The 27,058-nt window shown below is 53.2% G+C and overlaps 1 protein-coding gene across 1 annotated transcript; it reads left to right on the forward strand.

Annotated features, from left to right (window-relative positions):
• Positions 1 to 118: 118 nt before the first annotated feature.
• Positions 119 to 21,802, forward strand: EFTUD2 (elongation factor Tu GTP binding domain containing 2). The gene is made up of 28 exons (XM_057416618.1): positions 119 to 137; positions 374 to 479; positions 1,083 to 1,248; positions 1,742 to 1,820; positions 3,911 to 3,986; positions 4,687 to 4,752; positions 5,002 to 5,037; positions 5,851 to 5,941; positions 6,952 to 7,034; positions 7,527 to 7,693; positions 8,759 to 8,883; positions 10,517 to 10,580; positions 10,929 to 11,019; positions 11,369 to 11,504; positions 11,788 to 11,915; positions 12,901 to 13,094; positions 13,636 to 13,747; positions 13,961 to 14,101; positions 14,487 to 14,588; positions 15,140 to 15,222; positions 16,390 to 16,476; positions 16,755 to 16,881; positions 17,353 to 17,440; positions 17,914 to 18,032; positions 18,487 to 18,581; positions 19,416 to 19,569; positions 20,396 to 20,503; positions 21,528 to 21,802. The coding sequence occupies exons 2-28, from the start codon at positions 375 to 377 to the stop codon at positions 21,621 to 21,623; spliced, it is 2,919 nt and encodes a 972-aa protein (XP_057272601.1). The 5' UTR covers positions 119 to 137; position 374; the 3' UTR covers positions 21,624 to 21,802.
• Positions 21,803 to 27,058: the final 5,256 nt, after the last annotated feature.

The following is a 27,058-nucleotide window of genomic DNA, read 5'->3' on the forward strand; positions in this document are numbered from 1 at the left end:
CCCGGCTTCGTCCCGTCCCCCGCGGAGCGCGTCGCTGACGGAGGACACGGAGCGCTCCTTGGTGACCGGCGGCGCGGGCAGCCCTGGGGCCTTCCGCAGCGGTGTCGGCGGCGCCGGAGGCGAGGGCAACGCGGAGGGTGAGCGCGGGGCCGGGGCCGGGGTAGGCCCGGAGGGGCAGCGGGGAAGGCGGAGGGCGCTCGGCGGGCCGGGGCCGGGGCCGGGGCCGGGGCCGGGGCCGGGGCCGGGGCCGGGGCCGGGGCCGGGGCCGGGGCCGGGGCCGGGGCCGGGGCCGGGGCCGGGGCCGGAGCCGGAGCCGGAGCGCTGGGTGCGTGCGGCAGAGCCGGAGCCCTGCCTGAGCCCCTCCCGCCCGCAGCATGGACACGGATCTGTACGACGAGTTCGGGAACTACATCGGGCCCGAGCTGGACTCGGACGATGACGACGATGAGATGGGCCGGGAGTCCAAGGACCTGGATGAGGTGAGCGGGGGGCACGGGGCGAGGGGCAGCGGCCCACGGGAGCAGGGGACGAGCACCGCGGGCTCCCTGAGCTGGCAGTGATTCCCTCTGCATGCTGGGCCCCTGAATCCTAAGGATCCAGAGGGATCTAGTTAAAGATCACAGGGGGGTTGGACAGGTAAGCTTTGAAGGTTCATTCCAACCCCAACTATTCCACGATTCTGAGAGTGGAGTTGGTTTGTAAAGGATTCAGGAAAAGCTGCCCTCCTGTTCCTGGGGTAACGGGAGAGACAAAGTTCCTGTTGGAGACACAGAACAGGGAGCTTCTGCAGCTCCAGCTGTATTTGGCTTTTGGAGGTTCTGCATCCCTTCAGTGAGGTCTTCAGGCCTTTAGTGCCAGTGCTGCAGCAGCGTGGCCAGGAGCTCTTTTCTGCAGTGCTAAAGGCAGAGCAGGCTCCACAGGCACCAGAGGAGAGTGGCAAGGGCAGGGAGGACAGCAGAAGTTCCCTGGCTGGGTTGTGGCTCTCTTTCACTGTATGACACCAAGCCTGTGCCTTCTGGGCTGACTGGTGTTTGTAAAGCACTTCGGTGCAGGCAGCAGCTCAGTGTGAGCATTGGTTGCAGCTCGATGATGATGACGATGATGATGATATGGGGGACCATGATGAGGACCACCCTGGGATGGACGTGGTGCTGCATGAGGATAAGAAGTACTATCCCACCGCTGAAGAGGTCTATGGGCCCGAAGTAGAGACAATTGTACAAGAGGAAGACACGCAGCCTCTCACTGGTAAGTGGTGTGGAAGCAGCAAGTTGGGTATGGAGGGAGGAGAAGACTCTTGATGGATCCTTGGAAAAGAGGAACTAATATTCCCTTCCCTTCTCCCCACTGGTTTTAATGCCCCTTTCAAATTCCCTTTAGCCCCAGGAGCATGTCGACTCCTGCTTGTCCAGCGGCGTGCAGGGTTTGGCACTTGGGATTATTACAAATGCCAAACAATGTTTTAAAGAGCAGATACTCAGCAGATCCTGTCAAGATCTTGAAGAAGAAATGAAAACGTGTTTAAGTCATCTCATTTGTTCCTTCTGTAGTAGAACAGTTTGGTTGGCAGGGTCCTGCGATGATCGTCTGGTACAACTGCTTTTATTTAGGAAAGCTAAGAGCATCTGTCAGCTTGAAAACTGTGTATCTGTGTGGGTCCCTCTGCCCTCTGGCTGTTTCTGAGCCAGCTGGGTTCAGGAGCTCTGGTAACTGCGTTCATTGTTCTTCCTCTTGTTTCCAGAGCCTATTATTAAACCTGTGAAAACCAAAAAGTTCTCTCTGATGGAACAGACGTTACCGGTCACTGTCTATGAGATGGAGTAAGTAACAGAGAGGGGTTTAAGGGTGGCCGGTGGCTGTGGTCCCTCACTCTTGCTTGCTTGCAGGCAAAGGCAGAGGGAGGCAGAGTGATGCGTGCTGTGTGGAGGAGGCACATTGCAGGGGACATTGGTTTTGTTTCTTACTGATAGCACAGTAGAGCTGAGGGCAGCCATTTGCAAGGTTTTTGACCAAAAACCAAGTGGAAGGCAGTAGCAGATTAACCATTTGACAGTTATTTTCCCTTCACAGTATGCAGCACAGTGCAGGGTTTTCTGAAGTAGAATGTAACTTAACCTTGGCAGCCGATCTAGAGCTTTGTGGGGCAGTTTTGCTGAAGGCAGATTTCCTTCACTGGCTCAAGAAGTACTTACACGGTCAGTATGTAGCACACCTCAGATTGGGGCATTTTAGGTTGATCCCTGTGACCGTTGGCCTCCTGCTGTCTCAAATTAATTCCTATGTATCCTGGAGGAAACCTGCTCTAGTGGAAGGTGTCCCTGCCCATGGCAGGGGTTGGAACTGGATGAACTTTAAGTTCCCTTCCAGTCCAAACCAGTCTGGGATTCTATGAATTTCCGTGCTGCTGGATATAATATCTCACCCAACTTTGTTAAGGAATAAAACCTGTTGTTGACTTCCTGTATTAAAAATATAAGCTCAGCATCGACGTCTGTTGTCGCTGGGTGGAGGGGCTCTGTATCCTCACATAGTGTTTCTATACGTTGTCTTCTATTTGAGGATGAACAGATTGAGCTGCGTGAGTGTCTCATAAGCTCCTCTTTCCACATGCCCCTTTGTGGCTAGTCAGAGTCTGTTCCAGCTTTTAACTGTCATATTCAAGTGGAGATCCCAGAGCTGGATGCAGGGTGAGCAGCAGCTCCCTGTGTGCCAGGCCCCAGCGGGAGCTGTCCCTCTTCCTCCCTAGTGAGGATCCTTTATTTTCCAGCAACAGAATTTCACTGGAGTTTGTATTCACTCACTTGGGTACTTGGATGTCTGGGATCTTTATGGAACGGCTGCTTCTTGGGGCTGTTCCCTGATACTGTCAGTATGGCTGTGCTCGTTTATCCAAGAGGTCTTTGATATAGCCAGATAGGAACTGAAGAGCCTGCTGGGTCTTATTTCCTTAAGCAGTTCATTTTGCTCTTGGTCAATGTCCTGTACTCTTCATCAGCCACCCTTTTCGTGATCCCTGTGTCCTCTGCTCATTCCATCTGTAATGAATTCCTCCTGTTTGTTGATGTAAATGGTTAGGATGGCACCAAGAGAAATTCCTTGTGGGACTTAGCCAGAAACCTGCAAGCTTGGTATTGATTTCCCATTTAGCCTTATTTTCAGACCAATAAGCAAGATTTTAGTCTGTATTATTATTGATTTTTGCATTTTTTTTAGCTCTTAATCCAAATTTTGCATGTTAAAAAGTCAACCACATCAGGGAAAATTAAATCTTTATAAAATGAGATTATTTGACAGCCCTTTATTTCCTGTAGACCCATAGCACTGGATCCATGTTTGTAGCTTCCAGTTATTTTTTAGGGGAGTTGGGAATTTGGGATCTCAGTAATATGTTGGACAGGATCCAAGCAACTGATTCTAAAGAGATTTAAATCCCATTACTGTTTCCTAGAGTCCCTGAGAACATCCCTGTTTTAGGACCTGAAAATCAGAACTAATAGTCTATGGAGGCCCCTGGTTACCTTTTAAAACTCCCTGGGGTGCTTGGTACCCAGCTCTGTGATTTACTTGAAGGCCTGCCACTCCTTGAGTGGAGAGATTTCATCATCCGAGTACATGGATGTGACTTTTGCTCCCATACTGACGAGAAGAGGAGAAAAATACTCAATAATATTCCATTGCTGGCAGTTTTACCAGCTCTATATCCTCCCACCCACTGCCATCTGTCTAGGACTCCAACTTTCTTGTCCTCCCCATCTGGAAAGTGGGATTCTTCCTCCGCAGGGCACTGGCAGAAGGAAAGTTTGGAGAGGATTCAGGGGGGACCTTGGATAGAAAGTGTAGCTGAAATGGCACCTGCTTTTCTTAGATGCAGCAGAAGCTTCTAACAGTCTTTTGTGTTTCATTCCTCCAGTTTCCTGGCAGATCTGATGGACAACTCGGAGCTAATTCGAAATGTGACTCTGTGTGGGCACCTTCACCACGGCAAGGTAGTGTGGGCATCCAGCCTGGGTCGGTGATAGCAATGATCCCTGTGTTGCTTGCTTTAAGTCTTGCTCTAGACCTCTCACTCCCTGCAGCAGCAGACTGTCTGCTCCTCTTGCTAACAGTTATTTCTAGGTTTTAGTAATGTTTGGGTTGGAAGGGACCTTAAAGCTCATCCCTGCCACGGGCAGGGACACCTTCCACTAGAGCAGCTTGCTTCAAGCCCCTGTGTCCAACCTGGCCTTGAACACTGCCAGGGATGGGGCAGCCACAGCTTCTCTGGGCACCCTGTGCCAGCACCTCTGCACCCTCATAGGGAAGAGCTTTGTCTTAAGAGCTCATCTCAGTCTCCCCTCGGGCAGGTTAAAGCCATTCCCCTTGGCCTGTCCCTACAGGCCCTTGTCCCAAGCCCCTCTCCAGGTTTCCTGCAGCCCCCTTAGGAACTGGAGCTGCTCTAAGATCTCCCCTTCAGGAGCCTTCTCTTGTCCAGGCTGCCCCAGCCCAGCTCTCTCAGCCTGGCTCCAGAGCAGAGCTGCTCCAGCCCTGGCAGCATCTCTGTGGCCCTTCACAAAGGTTTTCATGAAAGAAAACCATGTGGAACTAACAACATGCTCAGCTTTCTGTGTCCTGCTACTACAGGGGTGGGACTGTGCTTGTATTTCTCTCTCTGAATGTAGCCACCTCCTTTCTCTTGATACTTTCCAGACTTGTTTTGTTGACTGCCTGATAGAGCAGACACACCCTGAAATCCGGAAGCGCTACGACCAGGATGTAAGTGTGCTTTTGGTGTATTCCTGCCCTGAGGAACGTGGGTTGGCTTTTACATTCAGTGGGAGCATGACTGTATGTGGGTAGCGTGTGGTTTAGTGATTAGAACGTAGGATTGGGCAGGCAGAGCTCAGTCCTCATTCTATCTGTCACTTTCCATCTTAACTCTGTCTAAGGAGTTACTATGTCCTGCTTCAAACTTGATATTTGGTACCACTTTGTGATATTCTGACTTTTGTTTTGTCTTTGCAGCTTTGCTACACTGATATATTGTTCACAGAGCAAGAGGTGAGTGAGTCTTGTAGAGCAGGCAGTGATTTTTATCCAGTTATCTCATGCTAAACTCACAGTTACTTGCTGAAGGCAGTTCCATCTTCCATTTTAACATCTTTTTGTGCATTCCACATTCTGATTATTTTCTTCATTGATGTTTGCCTCAGTGAGATTCCCTGGTCCAACTTTCTTCCATTTCCTGCAACCCTCATCACGTATGATTTTATTTATCTGAGATGATAGCCTGTGTAGTGTTGAAGATCTATAGAAGAATTATCCCGTTTGGATTCCCTTTCCAGAGGAAGAGGTGGAAGGGGCTCACAGCAGTGCTGGATGAGGGCAAAAATGATGATTTCAAATACACATGTTTCTCCTTGGTTTCCTTTGATGGGAACCCCTAGCTGGGTGCTCTGACTCCATGTGTTGGGGTGTGAATGGGAATCTTATTTTGCCCTACTTGCTGAATATTGCCGTGACCAGAACAGCCCTCTGAAGCATTTATTTTCTCTTCATCCTAATGTTCAACTTCATACTCTATGTGATCAGATCTTACTCCATGAGGAGTAACTTGGCAGCAGCAGAAGGGTGAAAGCATAGAAAAGCATGCATATTCTGTCTCTGGTGTTGCATATTGTACTTCTTCAGCTGGAACCAGGGGTGGATTGGGCAGTGGCAGCTCACCAGTCTGCGCCAGTATGGATGAGTGAGTTGCAGTGCTCAGGATGTCCTTCTTTCCATTGTTTCTGATTTTCCCTTGGTCATCTTTTGCATCTTTACATGGTCATTTTGCTTTCTTTTAATGGATAATCCTGGTTTCCTGTCTTTCAGAGGGGAGTAGGGATCAAGAGCACACCAGTGACGATTGTTCTGCCAGACACCAAAGGGAAGTCTTTTCTCTTCAACATCATTGACACTCCAGGTGATTGGGTAGTCCTGAAAATCCTGGGTTTGGGATGAACTTAGCTGGAGGCAGCAGATCATGGCCATGTGAATCCAGATTTGTCATTAATAATCCTCTCTGGTCCTCTGGGTAGGGCTGTGCACAGGAGCAGAGCAGTAAAAACGTGTACAGTGATGCTTAATGAAGGTCTTCAAAGAGCTTTTGTGTTGGATTGTGTAGCGTTGGAAAGAATCCGTACCCTGAAACCTCACTGATTCATGGAATGCCATGGAAACATGGAAACCCATGTGTTGGTTTGTGTTTTTTATAGATGATTCCAGCCTAGTCCTGAGCCCTTAGTTAAGTTCATTCTGAAATCACATCCAGCAGTAAGGAGTAGCTGGCCTAATTGAGGGCCAGTGAGGCTGAAAATGTGTTTCACTCAAGTGTACAAGAAGCACATACAGAACTGGATTTTCCAGGTATCACCATGCAGTGGGGGCTGTGCTTTTCTCAGATGCTGTTGCCCCACAGTGAGACTCTTGTCAAGTTCCCTCAGGCCTTTAGCAAGCTCCTTTTGGGGGGACATAATTGCAGCTCTGTGGTAAGAAACCAAGGCCAAACTTTAGGAATGAGGGTCTTGGGACACATCTGTTGAGTTACAGCTCAAGATGAGGGAGGTTAGAGAGCAGGAGGAGACTGGAGGGAGAGGCATCTGTTGTTCTTTGGTAAGAAGCAATCTTCCTCCTTTTCCTGAAGTACTTGCACGGAGTTGTGAGAAAAACAGGAGCAAATGTGAGGAAAAGTGCCTGTTAAAACAAGTTGTTGTGGTTATTCTCAAAAAATAGCATTAGAGCTGAAGCAGATCCCTACCCAGAGCTTTGGCAGCCGCTCTCGGGTCCCTGTCTGAGGAGGAAGCCGTCTGTCTTCTGCCTTGCTGGATACCAGTGACCAGAGCAAGCTGCAGAGCAGAAGGGTGGCTTTCCACCATCTGTGCTGCTGGTGCCAGGGCTTGCTCTGCTTCTCACCACTCTTTTGTGTTCTTGAAGGTCACGTTAATTTCTCTGATGAGGTGACCGCTGGCCTTCGTATCTCGGATGGCGTCGTGCTTTTCATTGATGCGGCTGAGGGGGTGAGTGCCAGGTTTTCCTAGGGGTGAACTTCAGAAGCAGTTCCTCTGAACTCGTTGTTCCTGCCTGAGGATGAAGGTCTGGGCTGGGTTCAGCTTTGTGGGCTGAAGGGTTTTTGGAGGACGGTTTGGGAAGCAAGAGTGTTTTCCAGCCAAACCAGGCAGTCAAGCCTCTGGCTTCAGTGTCCAGGGCTGACGTGGTGTGTGTGACCTGCAGGCTGATTATCTAACTTGTTTGCATCTCTATCCCTATGATACCTAAAATTGAACGGGTTATTTATATCAGGGAAGTCCAAGGGGTAGGATTCAAGGAATTTGGTTGGGTTAGCACCTACTTCTAAATTTCAGGGTGATGAGCTGATTGCTGGTGGCTGAGCTTCGACTCTTCTAGACTCACTGCCCTGTGTGTAAGGGTCGCTGCTTTGTCTCTCACGCCCTAGATAGCATCTTGTGGAGGGCTTTCACCAGGGGTGTTTGTGCTCTTACTCCCTGCAGGTGATGCTGAACACAGAGAGGCTGATCAAGCATGCTGTGCAGGAAAGGCTGGCAGTGACTGTGTGCATCAACAAGATAGACCGACTGATCCTGGAGCTGAAGTTGCCCCCTACAGATGCTTATTACAAACTCAGACATATTGTAGATGAGGTTAACGGGCTGATCAGGTAGGGGTGTTTGGGATGATGCGTTGTTGGTGCTTGTTGTCCCTGTTCTGTTGCAGGTGCTTTGCTCTGTGAGCCCTTTATGTGCCTAAAAACTAATGAGTTTGTCTCTCGATACATTGAATTGTAGAAAACGGGGCAGGAGGGAGCATTGGAAATCCATCTCAACCAATATATTGAATTAGGATTGGCTCTTCATGGCAAACTTCTTAGGATCAGCTCTTTTTTTCCTTTATTAAAAAGTAGGGAAAGCAGACATATGACCAGAGCAGGGATCTTCTGTGCTCCCAGATGTCTCAAACTGAAATTGTCCAGGCTGAATCCCAAACTGTAGGTTGAGATGTCTTAAAACTCCTACACATTTGTTACAAAACTAGTAGGAACTTGCTGTCCCAACCCCTAAGAGAGGCTATGATACTGCTATGGTCAAACCTTGCAAGATCCTGCTCAGAGGAGAGAGGCACATCTTTGGCTTTTGCAGGGGCAATGCATCATTCCTGTGATTCTTCTGCATCCAGGTGATTTCCTTAACAGCATTCTCCCCTTCAAGTGTGTAATTTCCACACGAGCTCACTTGCATGTCTCCCTGTTCAATTGCTGCTGGCATCAAGCAGCTCGGAGCAGGGTGATTTATCCTGTCTAGCACTCCTGTGAACTCATTCAAACTGTTACGAATCAATTCTGTCCCTATGTTAATTGCCTTGCATTATCATTTCCCTTGCTTGGTTGACCTTCTTTTAGGGGAAGAAAAACTCAACCTGTCAAAAAATACTTGTGCTGCTGACTTTGATGTTCTGGGTCTTTAACTGTTTCTTTGCACACTGATATTTCTTTTGTGCACATGAATCTTTTGAAGGTTAGCATCGTAAAATGATACTGACTCTGACATTCCGATGGCAAGCATGCCGCAGCCTCTTTTAAGATGCTCTTTGGCAATGTAGAACCCTTCCTTGCCTGTCACATACTGCTGTTTGGTGTGGGAAGTGGATTTAAGTGTCTTCTTTGGTTCATAACATTGATTTGTTTCTTTTTTTTTCCCCCTTGTCTCTAAAAACTGTCTCCTCTCAGCATGTATTCCACGGATGAGAACCTCGTTCTGTCTCCCCTTCTGGGGAACGTGTGTTTCTCCAGTTCACAGTACAGCATCTGCTTCACGCTGGGATCTTTTGCAAAGATTTATGCAGACACATATGGTGAGGATTATCCAGAAACCTTGCACACTTTTAACATCTCATTGCTTGACCTTTTCTGTTGAGGCTTTCTGAGCTATTTAGCTTCAGCTTTCACTGCACGTGTGAGGCCAGGATATGTGTTCTGAAATTTGTAGGAGTTGAGAACTACTGCAGATCTGAAGCCTGGGTGGTAAACAGCAAAGCTACAGTTCCAGGGTGGTTTTAGCTGCATAGTTTCTCCTGAGAAGTGTTTCTTGATTCAGAAGCCACTATTTTTTACATAATCTTAAGCATAAAAACCAAGTCCTGTCTTGGCAGTTGGAGGCAAGTGGATGTGTTGTGCTTTTGCCACCTTCTTGCAACAGCTCAGTAGTGAAGCAGTTAAGTTCTGCCTGCCTTTTCACACAGGTCTCCAGAGTGTGGGACTCAGCTGCAGCCAGGCACATGCTTGGCCCACAAGGTTTTGCTCTCTTGCCCTCTTTCTTTTTTAAGAAGCTGTCTTCTTCTGGCTTTGATTTAATTTGCTGTTCCCCAGGTGCCCACTCAAGGCAATCTGCCACTTGTAAAAGCAGGCCTTTTGCTTGCATTAGCCAGCTGTACAGCAGAGGTTTTTGAAGTCTGACGCTGGGGAGTTTGGGGTGATCTGTAGGATCCCCATGAGCAGGGGAAGAAGGATGTTGTAAAGCAGCTGGCCCAGCTCTTGCAAAGAAGTTAGCCTGAGGGAGGATGGAGTTGTAGGGGTCAGGGACTGATGTGGCAGGATTATCACGTGTCCTCATGAGCTTGGGGAAGTAAATGAACTCCCTGGGCATCACAGTATTAACCCAATGCCTGCTAGGATGGTATTCCTTTAGGGAACTGATAAAGATGCAGGGTGCAGGCACAGTCGCTAGGAGATGTCATCCATGTGGGGCAGACACAAGCTGAATGGGTGCTTGAAGTCAGTATTCAGTTGTGGCGAGCAGGGATTTTATGTGCAGCCACCACACTTCAACTCACATGAGTTAGAGCAGTTTAACTGTCAAATCTGCAGCCACCATGAAATTTCTTATGCTGCACATCTGCCCACAGCAAAAGCTTGTTTGGGAAGTGCTGTAAATTGTCACTGCTGTCTTATTATTTGTAAATTCACCGTGACAGCCAAGCACTGCAGCGTTCCTTCAGCACTTGCCTGTGTGCTTAGTGCATCAGCTGAACAAGAGAAAAGAACCTGGAGATGCTCAGCAAGGCAGAAAGTGCTTGTGATAAGCCTGTGGGGCAGATGGGCTGTAAGCAACCCCAGCACCTTGGCACTCCAGCGTCAGGGTGCAGTGTTAATGTTTGGGAAATGAAGCAGATGTGCCTGGGCTCCTGCACACACACCTTGTGTGTAACTGAGAGAGTGGAAATCTTCCTGAGAGGAGAGTCTGTGAAGCCACAGTGTGCCTGGGCTGCTGGTGCCATCCACAGGGGACTGCTCTCTGCTCACCTCTCTGCTTGGTCTCCCCAGGTCAGGGAGTAATCGTATATTCAGAGCTGGGACCAAGTGGTCACTCATCAGCACTGGTCCCTTAAATCGAATCTGCAGGGGTTTTAAGAAAGCCAAGAAACAAAGATTTTCGAGGTGAGGGAAATGCAGTGACATCTGAGAGGCTTCTGTCTTTTTTTCCTTTAGGAGATATCAACTATCAGGAGTTTGCAAAGCGGCTCTGGGGTGACATCTACTTCAACCCAAAGACGTAAGAAGCCTGTTTAAACATCTATTAGTTTATGGCTGGGTTTTCCCCTCCTTTCCATGTCAGATGTGGACTAGGTGACCACCCAAGCTCCCTTCCAGCCTATGCTAGAGAAGTGTCTGGGAAGGGTTGAGTCAGGCCTCCTTAGCGTGGGTCCACGTGGTCCTGCTGAATCCCATAAGCAGGAGGAGAGAGCCTCCTCTGGCCTTCATTTGGAGTAAGCGTGACTCCTGTGCCCAAACAGCTTCCCAGGAGGACTGGGAGGGGGAAGATAATGTGGGAAGAGCAGAGGTTGTGCTTGCAGTAGGGGTGCTTGCAGGCTCCTCAGGTCTCTCTTTGCTCTCCCAACAGCCGCAAGTTCACTAAAAAGGCCCCAACGAGCAGTTCCCAGCGCAGTTTTGTGGAGTTCATTCTGGAGCCCCTGTACAAGATCCTGGCTCAGGTATGTGGTGGCTCATCCTGCCTCCCACAGTCCCAGACGGGAGCAGCTGAGGGCTGGCTGCTGGAGTGCCTGCAGTGGGTTCTTCACAGATTGGGTTTGGGGGTGCAGAGCAATGGTGAGCAACTCCTTAGCAGTTGCTGCTTGGAAAGATAGCCCTATATTTGCACAGTTAATCAAACCACCTTTGCTCTCTAGTGCACTCTAATACCAGCCAGTGAGTTCTGTGCGAGCTCTAAACCAGAGCAGGTCAAGAGCCCTGATGGTGATTGCTGGGGTGTGAAGCTGCACCTGAAAGCCATTGGCTTGGACCCCTGCAGCAAAGCTGAGTGTGGTACTTGGTGTCTTGCAGGTGGTGGGGGATGTGGACACCACCCTGCCCAGGACTCTGGATGAACTCGGCATCCACCTGACCAAGGAGGAATTGAAACTGAACATTCGGCCCCTCCTGCGGCTCGTCTGCAAGAAGTTCTTTGGGGAATTCACAGGTAAATGCTCTTTGGTTTCCCCTCCACAGTCCTCCCAGCACACAGCACCACAGTTAAGGGCTGTAGTACAGCCATGGCGTGCTCACTTGCACAGATCCCTTCTTGGCTGTCCAGATATAACATAGTAAACCCTTTGCCCAAAGGACAGCTTGAGACACTGCTCACATCTTCCCCTTGGCTGTGGGTGCGCTGCAGTCAGAATGGCTTTGCCTTGTGTAGGCTGGAGGCCATTTTTTCTCTCTCCACTGCTTAATCCTGTCCTCATGCAGTATTACTCTTCCAGGCTTTGTGGACATGTGTGTGCAGCACATCCCCTCCCCAAAGGTGGGAGCCAAGACCAAGATCGAGCACACCTACACCGGTGGCGTCGACTCGGATCTAGGGGAGGCCATGAGTGAATGTGACCCTGACGTAAGGAAACTCTTCTGCTTTGCTCGGAGGGTGCAAAAGCAAATGTGGCCAAGTGTGCTCTCACTGCCTCAACAGGGCCACTGCCCTCCTAGGCAGCCATCTGCACACATTTGACTGGCAGCGTTGTGAAACCTCTCATCCGATAAGGAAGCAAATCTCTTCACTCTGAGAAACTTCAGTCGCCTGCCGGGGCAGGCCTGGAGAGGGAGAATTGTTTGGCAGTGCTCAGAGGAGAATAGGGCTAGGTCAGGACGTTGGGGCACGTGGGAGCTGCGGGGTGATTTTGTGTCCTTTTGTTGCCTTTTTGTCCCTTTTCCTTGAAGTTTGAGTGGGTCTCCAAACTCTGAGGGAACTCATCTGAATTACACTGATAAAAATAACCCTGAATTAGTTAGTCAGCACCTTTCCTATCAGAGCCTTGCAGAAACCTTCCTCCTCAAACAGCTTGTACTGAGCTGTCATTCCGAGTTGTCTAGAGCCACCAACGCCAGGCAGCAGCTTAGGGAAGGGAGGAGTTTGCCCAGGACTTTTGCTCTGGTGTTTGGAGAGAAAACAAATCTCTCATTTTAACGAGTTGTGATAAAATTATACTGTGGTGACTCGCAACCAGATCACCAGGGGTGGAGGGACCTTATGGGACTGAAAGCTGTGAACTGTGGAGGCTCACGTGCTCTGCCCTGAGCTGGTTTGCAGTCCAGGAGATGCCGTTCCTCCTCATGGCCTTGTCCTAACCACTATTCACTGCTTCACACGAGGAGGGAAAGCTCCAGAAAAAGCCACTGAAGTTGTTTTAGGGGTCTCCACACAGGGCAAGGAGATGTAGGACTTCCAGGGGAAGGAAATGAAGGACTTGGCAAGTCAAAAGTAATGTTGCTAAATTCCAGCCCATTAATCCCTTTGTATCCATGAGTCCTGCCAGGTCTGTGTCTGTTTCTTGACTGCATTTTGAAAGAGGCTTATTTCTGTCTTTCTCTGTCATGGGAAGGGTCCACTGATGTGTCACACCACGAAAATGTACAGCACAGATGATGGCGTTCAGTTCCACGCCTTTGGCAGAGTGCTCAGTGGTACCATCCACGCTGGGCAGCCTGTGAAGGTCCTTGGGGAAAACTATACCCTGGAAGACGAGGAGGATTCCCAGATCTGCACTGTCGGACGCCTCTGGATCTCAGTGGCAAGGTATGGAAAGCTATGGCAGTGCTTGTTTGGGAGAGAAGTCACCTGGAGTGGTTGCTGCCAGGGACACAGAGGGAGACAGTGCTGGAAGGGGCCTGGAACTGCAGGGGTGCTGGAGCAGCTCTGCTCTGGAGCCAGGCTGAGAGAACTGGGCTGGGGCAGCCTGGAGAACAGAAGGCTCCTGAAGGGGAGACCTGAGAGCAGCTCCAGTGCCTAAAGGGGCTGCAGGAAAGCTGGAGAGGGGCTTGGGACAAGGGATGTAGGGACAGGCCAAGGGGAATGGCTTGAACCTGCCAGAGGGGAGACTGAGATGAGCTCTTAGGCAGAAGCTGTTCCCTGTGAGGGTGCTGAGGCGCTGGCACAGGGTGCCCAGAGAAGCTGTGGCTGCCCCATCCCTGGCAGTGTTCAAGGCCAGGTTGGACACAGGGGCTTGGAGCAAGCTGCTCCAGTGGAAGGGGTCCCTGCCCATGGCAGGGGTTGGAACTGGATGAGCTTTGAGGTCCCTTCAACCCAAACCATTCTATTACATTCTCCTGCTTTTCAGGTATCACATTGAGGTAAACCGGGTTCCTGCTGGCAACTGGGTGCTGATAGAAGGAGTGGATCAGCCCATAGTGAAGACTGCAACTGTCACGGAGCCTCGGGGCAATGAGGAGGTAACTGTGCATAGCTGGTATCCCTCAGCCATACAGGGAGCCAAGGGGATAGAATGCATCCCAAAAACTCAAGGTGTGAGGTTAGAGAAACATCTGCTGAGGTGCCAAGGTTCAAGAGCCACTAAGGGAAAGGCAACAGCTTCCAAGGTTGTCTCTAACTCCAGTGACCACCTAACGATGCAGCTTCAGCTCTTTGTCCTTACCTGATTTCAGGCTCAGATCTTCCGCCCTTTGAAGTTCAACACCACGTCTGTTATCAAAATAGCTGTAGAGCCAGTCAACCCCTCAGAGCTGCCCAAAATGTTGGATGGCCTCCGCAAAGTCAACAAGAGTTACCCCTCGCTTACTACGAAGGTATTTGTGGTGTATGTGGGCCTGTTTCCAGCCCATGCTGTGGGCTGCCTCGTGGGCTGATCTTAACTCATTTTCCACTGTTGGTTGTTTTGTTTGTAGTGTGGTTTTGTTCACGCTGGTGCAGTTGATTTCATAAATCAGGTGGAAATAGCAGAAAACTGTAAAGCCAGCAGGGAAAACACACACCTTGCTGTGCCAGGAAGCATCCTCCTGCAGAGCACATCAGCGCTCGCAGTTAGGAAGGGCTGTGGGAGCTTTCCTTGGCATGCTCTGATCCTAACCAATTTATTTAAGGCTGATGCTTCCTCAGGCTCCTGTAGGAGCTGGGAAGGGAAGGGCCTGGGAGCAGGAGAGCTGTCAGTTGAACACCTCCCTCATCTTTCAGGTGGAAGAGTCTGGGGAGCACGTGATCCTGGGGACAGGGGAGCTCTACCTGGATTGTGTGATGCACGATCTACGGAAGATGTATTCAGAGATTGACATCAAGGTGAGGAAATACCTTAATACCTTGAGGGGGCCTCCAAGGAACCTGGAGAGGGGCTTTGGGCAAGGGCCTGCAGGGACAGGCCAAGGGGAATGGCTTTAACCTGGCAGAGGGGAGACTGAGATGAGCTCTTAGGCAGAAGCTGTTCCCTGTGAGGGTGCTGAGGCGCTGGCACAGGGTGCCCAGAGAAGCTGTGGCTGCTCCATCCCTGGCAGTGTTCAAGGCCAGGTTGGACACAGGGGCTTGGAGCAAGCTGCTCCAGTGGAAGGGGTCCCTGCCCGTGGCAGGGGTTGGAGCTGGAGGAGCTTTAACATCTCTTCCAACACAAACCATTCCATGATTTTATACCTGGAACTAGGCTTAAGTGTTGCTGTCTTGTTTGAATGAAGAAATTAGTAAAGCTGCCTGTGCAGGCCTCAGTGGGTCATACACGACACTGGGTAAAACACTTGGCAGAGGAGCCAGTTTTCTCTTGTAGGTGTTCAAAGCTTTCAAACAATCTCTTCAAAAACAAAGTTCTTGAACCCCTTACAAACCTGTTGCTGTTATCCCAGGTCGCCGATCCGGTTGTGACGTTCTGTGAGACAGTGGTGGAAACATCCTCCCTCAAGTGCTTTGCTGAGACACCCAACAAGAAGTAAGAGCCTGTGGGTGAGCTGGGCATGGGAGAAAGGCAGGAGGGGTTCACTGGTGACAGGCTTCGTCCCCTCCAAGGGGTCTGTTCTTGATGGCTCTTGTCCAGACAAGTGGCGTGTGCCTGAGTTGACAGCATTCTGTTGCAGCAGCTCTGCTGAGCTCAGTAACACACTGGTGTCCTAGGGATGTTTCTGTGCTTAGCAGGAACTCTCACAATGGAGGCAATAGAGACAGATCCACATCCTTTGTAGGAACTCTCATAATGGAGGTAATAGAGACAGATCCGCACCCTCCTTTCTTTTACCTACATTTGTCACCTTCTCAGCAGTTTTGTGGTGTTCTAAAGACTAAGAGGATCCTAGAGAAGGAGCCAAAGAGCCCAGTGCAGCCTTCAGGAGCTCCCCAAACCTTCCATGACAAAAGTTTTGTCCTCTCATACTTAATCTTGCAATGGATGTGTTCCTTTCCAGTGGTGCACTGGAGCTTTACAGCCTGGTCTCATCTTCCTCCTCCAGCAATGCATTATGAGATTCACATGACTGAAGGAGGGAGGCCTTGGGAGGGAACACACAGGCTGAGTAGGAAGGTGGAGATCTGGGAGCACAGGACATTTTAATACCTTTATTCTCAGGGAAATCATGATCCATCCTGTGCTGAAGATGGCTTTCCTGTGTTCCCCTGTGCCTCCTGGTTCTTCTTGCCCTCTCTTATTCCCATACACTCTCTCCATAGTTGGCAACCTTATTTCTGGGAATGGAAAAGTTCCAGCCTTTGGTCAGTCTTTGAACTGTTGGGCATAGTGGAATGACCTGCTCTGGGAACAGGTTCCTCACATTGATGGGGTTCTCCAAGGCAACATCCCATGTGTCAAACACAGTGAATGCTGGCTTTCCTAGAGGCTTATTGCCTGGCTCATGGGCTTCCCTCTGCAGCCTGGACATCTGGCAGGTGGGATGGAGCCACGCTGTCCCTCAGCAGTCTGCTTCTGGAGTTGAACGGACTTCAAAGAGTTGTTAAGCACATGGGCTGTCTTTACAAGCAAGGCAGAAGGACACGGATGGCTTCATCTCCCTAGCTGTGTTCAGGGCAGTGCACAGTCCCTGAGGTCCTGCCAGTTAGTCCCATTTCCATCAGTCTGCAGACTAATTGCAACTGTCTGCCTCCTCAGGAACAAGATCACAATGATTGCTGAGCCTCTGGAGAAGGGACTCGCAGAGGACATTGAAAATGAAGTGGTCCAGATAACATGGAACAGGTATGACTGATGCAGGGAGAGCAAGGATCCAAATTACTGGGTGGGGGAAAGGGAATGCTGGGATCTGCAAGGTGCACAGTATGAGTCCACAGCCTATAGGCAGGGGTCCTGTGTTCAATACTGCTGCCAGCTAGTGGTGAGCATCCCTGCCCCAGCAAATGAGTTGTTCCAGGTGAAAAGCTGAGACTGTTTTATGCCTGGGGGGAGCAGGGTGGTAATGTTGAGAGTGCAGGTCAGCTACTTGCTTCCTAAAGTTTTTTCCTTTCTTCTTCCATCAGAAAGAAACTGGGTGAATTCTTCCAGACCAAATATGACTGGGATCTGCTGGCTGCCCGTTCCATCTGGGCTTTTGGGCCAGATGCAACTGGCCCAAACATCCTGGTAGATGATACACTGCCCTCAGAGGTGAGAAACACAGGCAGGGGGGTAAATTTCAGTGAGACATTTATTCTGTGATGCCAAGAGGTGACTGCTCCTTCCAGAACAAGGTTCTAATGCAGCTGGATTGCTCATTGCTTTGTCAGATCTCACATCTGCTGTACTTTCTCCACCATACTCCTACCTTGGCTAGGAAATCACTTGTTACTATTCTGGTGTTACTATTTGGGTCAGTGTCCTCAAAACTGGCAACTAATTGGTCCGTGTTCCAGCATTACCAAAATAGGGATTCTTAATTTATAGCTCTAGATGCCAGACTCTGAAGATAATGCTCCTGAGCTGTGAGAGGGAGAGATGGACACCGGGGGTATATGGAGACATTGCTGCTCTTCTAGGAACTGGCTGCTTTTCTAGGAACTGGCTTTTGAGCACTGCAGTGTGTATGTTACTGTGTTGTGATGCAGGCTTGTCTCTGAAGCAGTCTGTCTGTCTCTGTAGGTGGATAAGTCGCTGCTGGGCTCTGTGAAGGACAGCATTGTGCAGGGATTTCAGTGGGGGACGAGGGAAGGACCTCTCTGTGATGAATGTAAGTAAGCCTTCTGTGGAGAAGTGGAGCTAATAAGATTGATGAAATGCTTCCATATCTGAGCATTGGAGTGAGTTTGCTGGTGCAGTCCTGCAATGGCCAGCTCCCTTCTCACATCACAGCTGGGAGTGCTTGAAGAGGGAGATAAGAGGACTTATCCCTTCATCCTGGCTGCAGATGCCACCCAGGCATCTTGCTGCCTGCCTACAAGCAGCTCTGCTTGGCTCTACTTGTGTAGTTGAGGTGCAGACCGCTGAGCACCCTGCAGAGATCTGCTGCTGAGCTGTTTGTGTCTCATATGCAGGGTTAGGGCATGGTCATGCGTTCCCTGCTGGAATTCAATGTAGGAGAACTTCTTCCAGTAGCTGTAGGTGTTTGGGTGTTCGCTGTGTGCTCAGGCTCTCTGGGGATGTGTGTTCTGTGCAGAGAGCATTCCCCTGGGGTCACTTGCTCTCTTTTCTGCCCTTCCTCAGTGATCCGCAATGTGAAGTTCAAGATCCTGGATGCAGTGATTGCTCAGGAGCCACTGCACCGGGGCGGAGGACAGATCATCCCCACGGCCCGCAGAGTGGTGTATTCTGCTTTCCTGATGGTGAGCACTGCTCTGGGAGGACAAAGACTGACCCTTGCTCTGTGCCAGCACCAAGGAGAGTGGGCTGCATGTGTGCTGCACGGTCTGCCCCAAGGATGTCAGTGTAGGCTGACTCATTCATCCATTAACGTTTCCAGCTCCCCTGTGGGCTGCCAGACGGGTTTTACAAGTGATCACGTTCCAGTCTGGCTGGAAACTTGTGTGCATCTGCTCTGTCTCCCCTTTTTGCTACAGTTTGGCTTGCTGGGAAGGGTGGGCGTGAGGAAGAGGGAAGCATATGACTCATGGCCAGGGGAAAAGCTCCTTTCAGTGTTGGTAGCCATGGGGCAGCAGGAACCCTTCCATCCCAGTCAGGTGCTGCATTTCACCAAAGCGTGCCAGTCCCTGACTCTTCGAACCAAGTTGTGTTGGTGCTGCTGGAGGCTCAGTGGCTTGTGTCCCTTTCTCCTCACAGGCTACCCCTCGCTTGATGGAGCCCTACTACTTTGTGGAGGTGCAGGCTCCTGCTGACTGCGTGTCTGCAGTGTACACGGTCCTGGCCCGGCGGAGGTGAGCTGCTCTGACCACCCACCATCACCTTGTATTGCACAGCAGCAACTGCTCGCTTGGGATTTGGGTTGCTAGAGATGATCACAGTCCTAGCACTGCTTGTAAAGCAAGGGGAGAGGGTGAAATCTGTACAACGTGACAGCTGAAAGCTTCCTTGGCTGATCCCAGCCCCTGTGCTGTGTGGCGAGGGAATGTCCAGGATCACATCCTGCCTTTAGTTTGTGCCTCGTTCTTCCTGAGCGTCAGAGAAGAGAACGTATAAAGGGGTATGAGACCCTACCTGGAGTACTGTGTGCAGCTCTGGAGCCTCCAGCATGAGAAAAATGTGGACCTGCTTGAGCAGGTCTAGAGGAGGCCATGGAGATGCTGTGAGGGCTGGAGCAGCTCTGCTCTGGAGCCAGGCTGAGAGAGCTGGGCTGGGGCAGCCTGGACAAGAGAAGGCTCCTGAAGGGGAGACCTTAGAGCAGCTCCAGTTCCTAAGGGGGCTACAGGAAACCTGGAGAGGGACTTGGGACAAGGGATGTAGGGACAGGCCAAGGGGAATGGCTTTAACCTGCCAGAGGGGAGACTGAGATGAGCTCTTAGGCAGAAGCTCTTCCCTGTGAGGGTGCTGAGGCGCTGGCACAGGGTGCCCAGAGAAGCTGTGGCTGCCCCATCCCTGGCAGTGTTGAAGGCCAGGTTGGACACAGGGGCTTGGAGCAAGCTGCTCCAGTGGAAGGGGTCCCTGCCCGTGGCAGGGGTTGGAGCTGGATGGGCTTTAAGGTCCCTTCCAACTCAAACCAGGCTGGGATTCTATGACGTGTAGGAAGACTGATCTTTGTGATGTGTTGGCAGAGGCCACGTGACGCAAGATGCTCCCATCCCGGGCTCTCCTCTCTACACCATCAAAGCCTTCATCCCAGCCATTGATTCATTTGGGTTTGAGACAGACTTGAGGACCCACACGCAGGGACAAGCCTTCTCGCTCTCTGTCTTCCACCACTGGCAGGTGAGTCCATATCCTGGTGCGATGGGGAAGTGGGACGTGGTAGGACCAGGAACCAGGTAGGTGCTCTCAGGAGAGCTCAGTACCACAGCTCATGCAGGCAGTACTCTGGAAAACATCCTCAAATGGGTCCCAAGCTGGGGAGGCTTTGTACACCAGCTGTTAAGTGTCTACCAGGAATCAATGGCTTTGTTCCATGTCACATCACCCTTTGCCCTAGTAAGGAAGTGCTGAATGCTGCTGCTTGCTGGGTGTGAGGGTCCTGTAGTGCCTGGAGAGAGGATGTCTTCATCTGGAAGAAGGGAACCTGTTTGGGTGCATTCAGTGCTCTGCAAGCCATGGGTTGTCACACTTTGCCTCTCAGAGAAAGCTTTTTAAAACTATGCAAAATGGGGTTTGGGACAAAATACTGTCTGCTGACCACTCTGGGGCAGATGAGGTTGCGTGGGAGCTACCAGTGTGAGCTGCACAGCTACTGTGGTACAGGCAGGTGAGAGCAGCAGCAGCCATCTGAGCCCCAAGAGCTGGCTTAAAGGTCAAGATATAAAAGCCTGAGGCTTAGCTCTGAGGAGAATAAACATGCTTTGTAGAGAGGGATGTGCTGACTGGGGGCTCTGGTTAGCAGGATCTCAGAGGTCTGTCAACACTGTTCAGGGACTGCTCACCACAAGTGATGTGACAGCTTTTCTGTGCCAGGAGAACAGATGGGGCTGGAGTGCCAAGGCTTGGGGTGTCCACAGAGCCCTTGGCTGCTTCCTGTTGCAGTTCAGGTTCTCCAGGAAGCTAAACCAGCCCCTGGCATCACTCTCATGTCCCGGCCCTGTTACAGATTGTGCCTGGTGACCCCTTGGACAAGAGCATTGTCATCCGACCCCTGGAGCCCCAGCCAGCCCCACATCTGGCCAGAGAGTTCATGATCAAGACCAGGCGCAGGAAGGTAGGTGTGGGAGGAATCCCTGTGGTGTCCCTCTGTCCATCCAGCCCAGCAGCTGAACTGTTGCAGTGTTGTCCCTGGGGCCTCCTCTCTGTTCCTGTAGTGGACCGATGTCATTTGTGTCTCTTCTCTTGCTCTTGATCCCCAGTGCTGCCTGTTGGTGCCTGTGGTGATCCCAGAAACCACTCATCTGGCAGCAGCTCCAGGCAAAGTGGGATGCTGCAGCATCACTGAGCCCTGTTCCCTGCTCTGATCCCTCCATGGCCTCATTTAGCCCGTTTATCCTGCAGGAAAAGCAGCAACCAGTTTCTGTGCTGATTTAGTGAGCTGGACTTGGGGGGTTGGAGGAGCTCCTGGGACCGCAGGGTGAAAGGAATCAGGCTCCCCTTTGGGAGAGCAGTGAACTGCTGGATATGCTCAGCAGCAACCACATGTCTGTAGCTTCCTGAGAGGCAATGGGATGTCTTCAAGCTGCTGAGGAGTGCCTCGTGCCTTGCACATTCTCCTGCTTTCTCTGGAGCTTGAAAATTTATCTTGCTGTGGGACAACAGGGCTATGGGTGGAATCTGCTGTGATGCCTGGATGAGTGCTGGCTGCCAGAGGAATCATGGAATGGTTTGGGTTGGAAGGGACCTTAAAACTCCCCCAGTTCCAACCCCCTGCCATGGGCAGGGACAGCTTTCACTTTCATTGAGCTCATCTCAGTCTCCCCTCTGGCAGATTAAAGCCATTCCCCTTGGCCTGTCCCTACATCCCTTGTCCCAAGCCCCTCTCCAGCTTTGCTGCAGCCCCTTCAGGCACTGGAGCTGCTCTCAGGTCTCCCCTTCAGGAGCCTTCTCTTCTCCAGGCTGCCACAGCCCAGCTCTCTCAGCCTGGCTCCAGAGCAGAGCTGCTCCAGCCCTCGCTGCATCCCCATGGCCTCCTCTGGACTCATACAACAGCTCCACGTCCCTCTTGTGCTGCTGCCCCAGGGCTGGATCAGGACTGCAGGGGGGGGTTCACCTCTGGCTTTGTGGTTCCCCTGCAGGGCTTGAGTGAGGACGTGAGCATCAGCAAGTTCTTCGACGACCCCATGTTGCTGGAGCTGGCCAAGCAGGACGTCGTTCTCAACTACCCCATGTGAACGTTCCACTGCAACGTGAAGGCTGACCTGAGACCTGGCAGGCGTCTGTCTGTCCTTCCCCATCCCTGCTCGTCCAGCCCTGGCTCCTGGATGCTCTGGGCACACAGAGAACCTCTCCTCAGGTCACTCTTTCATGGCTGTAGAAGTCTCCTTGGGCATTCCTGGACTGTGCCTGCTCCATACAGCCCAGAGCACTGCTGGTTTTAGTGTCGTTAGTCTTCAGCCATTGTGGCTTCCAGTGAGGTTTTCCCTTTGAGTGGGCTCTCTCCAGGCACAAGGGTTATCCCTGGCTGCAGCAAAGCAGTGAGAATGTGATGTCAGGATTCCTAAGGAGTGTAAACATGAGTCAAGCAATAGAGCTTGCTCTTAACCCTCTCCTGGCTCCCAGGGGAACAGTTTTGCCTTGTACGAAACATGTCTTTAGGCAGCTGAGGGAGGTGGGAGATGCTGGTGGTGGGAGGGCTTTACCAGCTGTCCAGGAGAAGCAGCAAATGTGGCTTTTACCTTTTTGTACCCCTTTTGAACCCTTGTAAACATTTGATACAAGTTTCCAGGTGGGGCTTAGTCTTGTTGTACCCAGAGCACTGGAGAAGCTCTGCCTTCACTGGTGCTTAGAGCTCACACTGTCCTCGAGGTCCCCTGTCCCCCAGCCATCCCACTCCTGCATGTAGCTGACTGACCAGCCCTGGATAGTCGTGTCCCACACTAAGGTTTTCTTCCTTTCTTGCTAGGTCTCATTTCTCCTGCTGTGCTTTCAGGTATCCCAGCAGCTGCTTGTGCTCCAAAGGGGTTTTAGTGCTCCCTCTGTCCTGCCCCAGCTCCAGCCTCTGCCCTGGGTCTGCTCCAGACCACATGCTGGGAAACCAGGGCTGGTTTCCATCTCCTGGGTGGATTTATGGGCTCTGTCTGCTTGGCTCTGCTGGAGCTGCTGCCCCCCCCCCGATTGGCCCCTCCTTGCTGGCATTTGTGCTGGATTTGCCCCTGGCAGCCTGGTCCAGCTCAGGCCTCACCTCCAGGAACCTGCCCCAGAGCATCCCTGTGCTCAGAGGGGCTTGAGGCAGCTCATGGGGGTGTGCAGCACCCTGGGAGCAGAAGATAAAGCCAAGGACCCCCCCCTGCCACCCCAAACTTCCTGGTTGCTGGTGGAAACTGGGAGGCACTGGGCTGACGTAGGCACAGGGGAAGGAAGCAGCCCCAGGAATGTGTGTCCTGCCTTGTGCTGGGTCTCTGCGGAAACTGGATGCTGCGGGGAGGTAGGTGCTTCCAGCAGAGCCTGGAAACCAGGATGGGGAAGGGCTTCCTGCTGCTGCCAGCGGATAACAGCATCACCCATGTGAGCTGCCCCATCCCCTCTGCCCGGCAGGAGGGTGAGTGCTGCCGGGGGCTCCAGCTCTAGCTCTGGGCTCAGCCTTTCCGGCTGGGAGTATCCCCATCACCTCCTGCATCCACACCAGCACCATGGCCTCGCCGGTGGCATGTTGCCCCTCTGTCCTGGGGGAAAACAGGATTCAAGCCCTGCTTTGTGCAGCCCAGACCTGCCATGCAACCTTGCACCCCCCTCCGCAGGCCTCGCTGGAGGTGCTTTTCACCTCCCAGTGGTGCTGGGCTGTAAACTGGGTCCCTGGGGAGCAGGACAGGCAGGCCCTGGTGCTGCACCAGCTCCGGGTGGTGCACCAAGCACCAGGCTGGGTGCCTGTGGGGCCGGCAGCTTGCTCGGTGCTGCACAGCACGTCCCAGGGCTCCAGGGATGTGACCCTGGCTCCGGAGCCAAGCGTTTGGCTGCTTTGTCCCATTGGAGCAAGGGGTTTGTCCCAGGAAGGAGACATCCATCATTCCTCCCCGGGATGGCTCCATTCCCAACCCTGGGCTCTCCAGAGCTGGATAATAGGGCTGGAAGTTCCTATGGAGACACCTGTACGCTGATGGGCATTGGTGCTGGTCATCCCTGCCCTCTGATGGACAGAACTAGGGGGCTGTGATGTCCGATGGGTCCCTATGGATTCGAGCATCATCCCAGGAAGGGTGGCAGGATACGGCCTGGGCTGGCGTGGGAAGGAGCCGGTTCTCACGCCGGCTGTTCCCAGCCTCTGGAAAACACTGACCCGCAGTGGGGCCCGAGCGGCTGCTCGAGCTCTTGTGGCTGAAAGCCTGGCCCCGTGTGCACGGGATGGGAATTTTCCATGGAAATGGTTCTTCCCTGGGAATAGGGGCCGTGCATGGCCGGACCCTGACCCTTACCCCTTTTCCAGCTGGAACACCACTCCACACCCTTCTCCCTTCACCCCCCCCCCCAAAGGGAGCTGTGCAGGGTGCCCTAGGGACTGGGGCTGTGGAGCAGGTAAACTGAGGCACGGCGGCAGGCAGAGCTGCTCCCTGGGGCTGCGGGTGCCGGGGACTCCATCCTTGGCACGAGTTCATCAGGGCTCAGCACTGCCACGGACCAAGGGGCTGAAAGACCCCTCCGCAGTGAGCAATGCTGAACGGACCCCTCAGGCAGTCCCCAGTGACTTGATGTGCTTCCCTGAGCAACCAGCTCCCGGAGTCCCTGTCCCCATCCCGCTCCCCGTGTCCCTGTCCCCATCCCGCTCCCGGTGTCCCTGTCCCATCCCGCTCCCGGTGTCCCTGTCCCCATCCTGCTCCCGGTGTCCCTGTCCCCATCCCGCTCCCGGTGTCCCTGTCCCCATCCTGCTCCTTGTGACCTGCCTGCAGCCCCACTCCTGGTGTCCCTGTCCCCATCCTGCTCCCGGTGTCCCTGTCCCATCCCGCTCCCGGTGTCCCTGTCCCCATCCTGCTCCCGGTGTCCCTGTCCCCATCCCGCTCCCGGTGTCCCTGTCCCCATCCTGCTCCTTGTGACCTGCCTGCAGCCCCACTCCTGGTGTCCCTGTCCCCATCCTGCTCCCGGTGTCCCTGTCCCATCCCGCTCCCGGTGTCCCTGTCCCCATCCTGCTCCCGGTGTCCCTGTCCCCATCCCACTCCCGGTGTCCCTGTCCCCATCCCGCTCCCGGTGTCCCTGTCCCCATCCTGCTCCCGGTGTCCCTGTCCCCATCCCTCTCCCGGTGTCCCTGTCCCCATCCTGCTCCTGGTGACCTACCTGCAGCCCCACTCCTGGTGTCCCTGTCCCCATCCTGCTCCCGGTGTCCTGCCTGCAGCCCCTCTCCCGGTGTCCCTGTCCCCATCCCTCTCCCGGTGTCCCTGTCCCCATCCTGCTCCCGGTGTCCTGCCTGCAGCCCCTCTCCCGGTGTCCCTGTCCCCGTCTTGCTCCTGGTGACCTCCCTGCAGCCCCACTCCCGGTGTCCCTGTCCCCATCCCGCTCCCGGTGTCCCTGTCCCCATCCCACTCCCAGTGTCCCTGTCCCATCCCGCTCCCGGTGTCCCTGTCCCCATCCTGCTCCTGATGCCCCCATGCCCACCCCGCCCCTGTCCCCCTCCCCCTGTCCTTCCCCTGCTCTCCCTGTCCCCATCCCGATCCCGGTCCCCCCCCTCCCCATCCCCATGCGCCCCCCCCCCCCCCCCCCTTTCTGTTTCCCGCGCGCGGGGCCTCCCGCGCACAGCTCCCCCCCCCCCATTGGCGGGGGCGCGCGCGCCGGGCGGCACGTGGCGGGTGGGCTGCGGGGGGGGGGGTTTGGTGTGTGGACATGAGGGGTTTCGCGCATGCGCCGAGCGCCCCCCGCCCGGGCTACGGCGGCCCCGGCGCGGAGGAGACTGAGAGCGGGAGCGCGAGAGAGGGCGGCGTGAGTGGGGCAGGGACCGGCACCGGCACCGGCACCGGCACCGGGGTGCTGAGGGCTGGAGGGGAGCGAGCCCCGGCGGGCGGAGGGGAGCGGAACCGGCTGGCCCTGAGGGGGACGGAGCTGTGGTGTCTGAGGGGAGCGGAGCCCGAGGGGCCCGAGCCGGGCGCTGTGAGGGGCGCGGGGCGCTCGGAGCCGAGCCGCTGGAGCCTGAGGGGAGCGACCCGGGGAGGTCCGAGCGGTGCTGAGGGGCCCAGAGGAGCCGCCGCTTCCTCCGCCGCCCTTGCGAGGTAGCGGCCGCGCCCCCGGAACCCGACGGGGCCCGCGCGTCCCTCAGGGCTGGCCGCAGGCAGCGTTCGGGGCCGGGCGTTTCTAAGGCGTTCATCCCGGAGGGAAGGAACGCAAAGCCCCGTCCCGGCTTTGGGGCACGGCGCGGGCGGTCCGGACCTTCCCGGTGTCCGCACGTGGCAGAGCCCGCTTTGTGCTGCGGTGCGGAGCAGCGCCCAGTAACAGGTACCGGTGCCGTCGGTGGGGAGCTCCTGCGGAGCCAGCCGGGCCGGATGAGCGGTTCTAACACGGCGTTACCCCTGTCTGGAGCCAGCGGGGCTTGTGCGGTTTGACCTTTCTGAGGGCTTCATCTGAACGCAGAGCACGAGGAGAAGAACCCAGCCCTGCTCTCAGGGCAGGGAAGTTTCGGCCTGTGTTTGCTCCGGCTTTCACCCATCCCCGTGAATTGTCACAAAAGCCATGTTTGTACGGTTATTTTTAGTGGGGGGTTTCAGGCCGTTCTCCTTTCTGCTGGCAGGGGTTAGTGCTGACTGTGGTCATTGCGACCTTGCTGCCCAGGGAAGTGCTAATTTTGTTCCACCCTCAAATTGATTGCAAATAGGAGATAGTGCGCGGGGATTTAATTAGGGCATGGATGTGCAGTATGGATTCTCGAGCAACAGTTGGTAGCACAGGGCTCAGCCTTTTCACTGGGCTTGGATTTAGAAATAAGAGGGGGAACAAAAACCTTGCGTTTGCCAGACCATTGATTATTCCTGTCATTGCTTCCATGTCTTCTGCCCAGTGGAAGTCAAAGAGAAGCAGTAGAAAGAAATAACCTGACCCTTTCTGTTAGCAGTCTCTGTCCTGGTGATGTTCAGCAAAGCAGCTGTCAGTGCAGTGGCCAAACCGCATCTCTCGTCAGGTCAGGTAAAAGGGGAAAGCTGTTGTGTGTGTCAAGACCTGTGATTAGGAAAGCAAAAAGTACCAAATCCCACCTTTCTTCAGGCCGTTTAAAAAGGGAAAGCTGTTGTGCACATTAAGACTTGTGGTTAGGAAGGTGGAAAGTGCCCTTCTCTGTATTCATGACTTTTCCAAGTATATTCCAAAGTTATGCTTATGCTTTCCTGGGGGCACAAGTGAGCTCCGCTCTGTGAAGTGGGATATGGAAGAGTTTGAAAAAGAAAACGAACACACAGCCCCACAGGTCATTTGAGCCTTATTGTGCTGTTCCTTATTCTCCCCATAGGATTGCAAGCAGCTGGAAGTCCTGGATTTCCAGCAATCCCAACATTAACTGCAGCATTCCCACTGTTCTAAGAGGCAGGAGGGGACGATGTTTGTTTCGGCTCTTGCGTCGCGCTGGTGACTGGAGGATCCCGAGGGCTTGGCGGTGGGTGGGCTCAGCACTTCCATACTTTCTGTGCCTGACGAGTGCACA

This window comes from Pezoporus wallicus, unplaced genomic scaffold (genome assembly GCF_028554395.1).
Source record: "Pezoporus wallicus isolate ANWC-B61680 ecotype Strahan unplaced genomic scaffold, APGP_CSIRO_Pwel_v1 scaffold_7850, whole genome shotgun sequence".
Lineage (NCBI taxonomy): Eukaryota > Metazoa > Chordata > Aves > Psittaciformes > Psittacidae > Pezoporus > Pezoporus wallicus.